This window comes from Rhinopithecus bieti, unplaced genomic scaffold (assembly GCF_001698545.2).
Source record: "Rhinopithecus bieti isolate Rb0 unplaced genomic scaffold, ASM169854v2 scaffold_10589, whole genome shotgun sequence".
NCBI classification, from domain to species: Eukaryota; Metazoa; Chordata; class Mammalia; order Primates; family Cercopithecidae; genus Rhinopithecus; species Rhinopithecus bieti.
Window position 1 is genome coordinate 1,656,462 of NW_016807065.1, and position 4,672 is coordinate 1,661,133.

The window sequence follows — 4,672 nt, forward strand, 5'->3', positions numbered from 1 at the left end:
TTTTTTTTTTTTTTTTTTTGAGACGGAGTCTCATTCTGTTCTGTCGCCCAGGCTGGGTGCAGTGGCACGATCTTGGCTCACCGCAACCTCCGCCACCCGGGTTCAAGCGATTCTCTTGCCTCAGCCTCCCGAGTAGCCGGGATTACAAGCGCCTGCCACCGCGCCCAGCTAATTTTTGTGGTTTTAGTAGAGACGGGGTTTCACCATCTTGGCCAGGATGGTCTTGAACTCCTGACCTCATGATCCACCCGCCTCGGCTTCCCAAAGTGCTGGGATTACAGGCGTGAGCCACCGCCCCGGGCCAGAGAGAGACTTTTAAAGAAAGGCTGCAACCCATGAGTGGGCGTGAAATGTGGAGGCGGGACGTGACCATGGAAGAAACCAATCAAAACAGTGGGGCGGAGCCAGCAGGATGGACCAGAGTGGGCAACAGCAAGGAAGGGGCGGGTCTAGAGAGAGAGAGAGAGAAAGGCTGTTAAGGAGAAGACATGACCAATGCGGGGGCGAGAAATGTAGAGGGGTGTGGCCAGAGCGGCAACCCTGGAACCTGGTAGCGATGAAGGAATGTCCTAAAGTGGGCGGGCCCAAAGAGCAAGGCCAGTGACATGTGGGGCACTTGGGGGCGAGGCCAATTAATGGGCGGAGCCACTGTACCTGTACCTAAGGGGCGATGCTAATGGGAGAGTCTGAGGGGGCGGGGTGCGGCGTACCCTCAGAATGGACTAGACTTGTGGGCGGGGCAAAGAGCGTGGTCTATCACTCAAATCCCTGACACTCTTCTTTCAGAGCCTACGCGGAAGGGAATGGCCAAGGGAAGACCTCGGAGGTCGTCCCAGGCCCCTACCCGGGCGGCCCCTACCCGTTCGGCCCCTGGGCCCCCGAGAGGTGAGGAGCTGCGTCCCTTGCTATCTTCCCTTGTCTTTTGTGGGTCCCATGGCCTAAACCAGACCTTCAGCAAACGAAATCTAACAAATACAGTTTACCACTTACTTCTCTGTCCAGAACTCTCGATAGCACCACGTCTCCCATAGAATAAAGGCTAAACTTAGTTTGGCATTCAGAGCCCTTCAAAACCCAAACGCAGCTAACTACTGACATCTTCTCTCCTCCTACCCTACACTCCTGCCCTGCAAACTACATCTGTTTGTTTTTTGAGATGGAGTCTCCCTCTGTCGCCCAGGCTGGAGTGCAGTGGCACTATCTCGACTCAGTGCAAGCTCCGCCTCCCAGGTTCATGCCATTCTCCTGCCTCAGCCTCCGGAATAGCTGGAACTACAGGTGCCCGCCACCATGCCCAGCTAATTTTTTTTATTTGTTAAGACGGGTTTTCACCGTGTTAGCCAGGATGGTCTCGATCTCCTGACCTCATGAGCCTCCCGCCTTGGCCTCCCAAAGTGCTGGGATTACAGGCATGAGCCACAGTGCCCAGCCTCTTTCTTTGTTTTTTTGTTTTTTTGAGACGCAGTCCAACTCTTGTCTCCCAGGCTGGGGTGCAGTGGCAAAATCTCGGCTCACTGCAACCTCCGCCTCTTGGATTCAAGAGATTCTCCTGCCTCAGCCTCCTGAGTAGCTGGGATTACAGGCATGCACCACCACACCCAGCTAATTTTTTTTTTATCTTTAGTAGAGACAGGGTTTCACCATGTTGGCCAGGCTGGTCTTGAACTCCTGACCTCGTGATCCACCCACCTAGGCCTCCCAAAGTGCTGGGATTACAGGTGTGAGCCACCGCACCTGGCCTTTTCTTTTCTTTTCTTTTGAGACTGAGTCTCGCTGTGTTGCCCAGGCTGGAGTGCAGTGGCGTAATCTCGGCTCACTGTAACCGCCCCCTCCCGGGTTGAAGCAGTTCTCCTGCCTCAGCCTCCCAAGTAGCTGGGACTACAGGCGTGCACCACCATGCCTGGCTAATTTTTGTATTTTTAGTAGAGATGGAGTTTCATTATGTTGGCCAGACTTGTCACGAACTCCTGACCTCATGATCTGCCCACCTTGACCTCCCAAAGTGCTAGGATCACAGACTTGAGCCACTGTGCCTGACCTAAAAATTCTTTTTAAATTAGCTGGGCAAGGTGGTGTGTGCCTATAGTCCCAGCTATTTAGGAGGCTGAGGGGGAGGATAGCATGTGAGCCTTGGAGTTGGAGGCTGCAATGAGCTATGATCTCACCACTGCACTCCAACCTGGGCCACAGAGCAAAACCTCTCTCTAAATAAATAAAAAATAAATAAGGCCAAGTGCAGTGGCTCATGCCTATAAAACCAGCATGTTGGGAGGCTGAAGTGGGAGGATTGCTTGAGGCCAGGTGTTTGAGACCAGCCTGGTCAACATAGTGAGACCCCATCTCTACCTTAAAAATTATAAAAATCAACTGGGCATAGTGGAGCATACCTGTAGTCCCAGCTGCCCCTAAGAGGAGGCTAAGGAGGGAGGATTGATTGAGCCCAGGACATCAGAGTTGCAGTGAGCTACGATTGTACCACTGCACTCCAGCCTGGGCAAGAGTGAGACCATGTCTCAAAATAAACAAATAAAAGTAAAAAATAATTTTAAAATTATTCTTTAAAAAGCCACTGTTGGCCAGGCACGGTGGCGCACACCCGTAATCCCAGCACTTTGGGAGGCCGAGGTGGGCCGATCATGAGGTCGGGAGATCGAGACCATCCTGGCAAACATGGTGAAACCCCATCTCTACTAAAAATACAAAAAAATTAGCTGGGCGTGGTGGTGGGCGCTTGTAGTCCCAGCTATTCTGGAGGCTGAGGCAGGAGAATGGCAAAAACCCGGGAGGCGGAGCTTGCAGTGAGCTGAGTTTGCACCATTGCACTCCAGCCTGGGTGACAGAGCGAGACTCCATCTCAACAACAACAACAACAAAAAAGCCTCTGTCTAGGGCCTCCTAGCCCCAGAGCCCCTCTGTCTATCCCAATCCTTACCACACTGGGTTGAGAGTGTGGCAATCTCCTCCCTCAGACTGGGAACTTGGAGCCAAGTCCTCCTCAAATCCTCCTAGCATCATCCTAATACATGTCTTTATCCTTGCTCCTGCCACAGGCATGGATCGCAATGGGGTGCCCCCCTCTGCCAGAGGGGGCCCCTTGCCCCTGGAGATCATGTCTGGAGGGGGCTCCCACCGGCCTCCCCGGGGCCCTCCGTCCACATCCCTGGGAGCCAGCAGACGACCCCGGGCACAGCTGCCCTCAGAGCACAACACAGAATTCCTCAACGTGCCTGACCAGGGCATGGCCGGGTAGGTTGGGTGGGAGGGCAGCCCCAGGAAGTGGGCACGGGGTAGGGGAGTGTCTGGGGCTGTGACTCAAACCCCCTGTGCCCACAGCATGCAGAGGAAGCGCAGTGTGGGGCAACGGCCAGTGCCTGGTGTGGGCCGACCCAAGCCCCAGCCTCGGACACATGGCCCCAGGTGCCGGGCCCTATACCAATATGTGGGCCAAGATGTGGACGAGCTGAGCTTCAATGTGAACGAGGTCATCGAGATCCTCATGGAAGGTGTGTGTACCAGGGCAGAAGCTGGGGTGAGGGGAGTGGTAAGAACCCTGACATCACCAGGCAGACCCCACCACTGTACACCCTCCCCACGGGAGAACAGAGATAACAGACGGGTGAGGTGGCTCATGCCTGTAATCCCAGCACTTTGGGTGGCCGAGGCAGAAGGATCACTTGAGGTCAGGAGTTTGAGACAAGCCTGGGCAACCTAGCAAGACTCCATCTCTACAAAAGATCTACAAAAAAAAAAAAATTTGTAAGAGTGGAAATGGCTGGATGCAGTGGCTCACACCTGTAATCCCAGCATTTTGGGAGGCTGAGGCAGGAGAATGGCTTAAGCCCAGGAGTTCAAGACCAGCCTGGATAACATTAGGGAGACCCCATGAACAAGACAGACAGAGCAGGCATGGAAGCTTTCTCCAAGGCCAGCTAGGGGCACCTCAAGCTTTCCTCTCTCCCACAGATTCCTCGGGCTGGTGGAAGGGCCGGCTTCACGGCCAGGAGGGCCTTTTCCCAGGAAACTACGTGGAGAAGATCTGAGTTGGGCCCTGGGATGCTGCCTTCTCTTTTGCCCGCCTGTCTGCCTGCCTGCCTGCCTGCCTGCCTGGTGGGGAGCCAGGCCCTACCAGTGAGAGCCTCGTTTACCTGGGCTGCAATGGCCTAAAAGTCCAGTCCTGTGGCCTCCAGTCCTGCCCAGGCCCTGGGTCTGTGAGTCAGTGCTGCAGCCCCCGCCCCTGGTCCCTGGTCTTCCCCCAACATCACACCCGCTGCCCATTCTCCATTTCTGCGTGTGTCAAACGGGACTAACAGCAGAATCTACCTCCCAAGTGCCATGTGATTAAGAAATGAGTCTTGAATCCTGTGCTGTTGACAAAGTGCCAGGCACAGTTGGGGGGAGGGGTCGTTGACAAGTGTGACTTTGCTCATTCTGTCATCACTAAGGCAATAAATGTTTGCCAGGTGAAAGCATGAGTTAACTTACTACGTGCCCAAAAAGAACAGTGTTTTCACAACCCTGTGCGGTAGGAGCTGTGAAGGACCCCATCTTACAGGTGGAACAATGGAGGTTCCAAGAGGTTCCCTGACCCAAGACTGCACAGAGCCATGCTTTGTATTCATATGTGGCCACAAAGCCTGAATTTGTCCCAGTTTGGTCCTGGTGCAGTGGCTCA

General features: G+C 54.3%; 1 protein-coding gene across 1 annotated transcript in view; it reads left to right on the forward strand.

Annotated features, from left to right (window-relative positions):
* Window positions 1–4,466, forward strand: part of MYO1F (myosin IF) — a 57,862-nt gene extending 53,396 nt beyond the window's left edge. Inside the window, exons 24-27 of the mRNA XM_017880038.1 lie at window positions 787–885; window positions 3,051–3,246; window positions 3,334–3,503; window positions 3,964–4,466. Coding sequence (XP_017735527.1) covers window positions 787–885; window positions 3,051–3,246; window positions 3,334–3,503; window positions 3,964–4,040 — 542 coding nt within the window. The 3' untranslated portion in view covers window positions 4,041–4,466. The remainder of the gene's footprint in view (window positions 1–786; window positions 886–3,050; window positions 3,247–3,333; window positions 3,504–3,963) is intronic.
* Window positions 4,467–4,672: the final 206 nt, after the last annotated feature.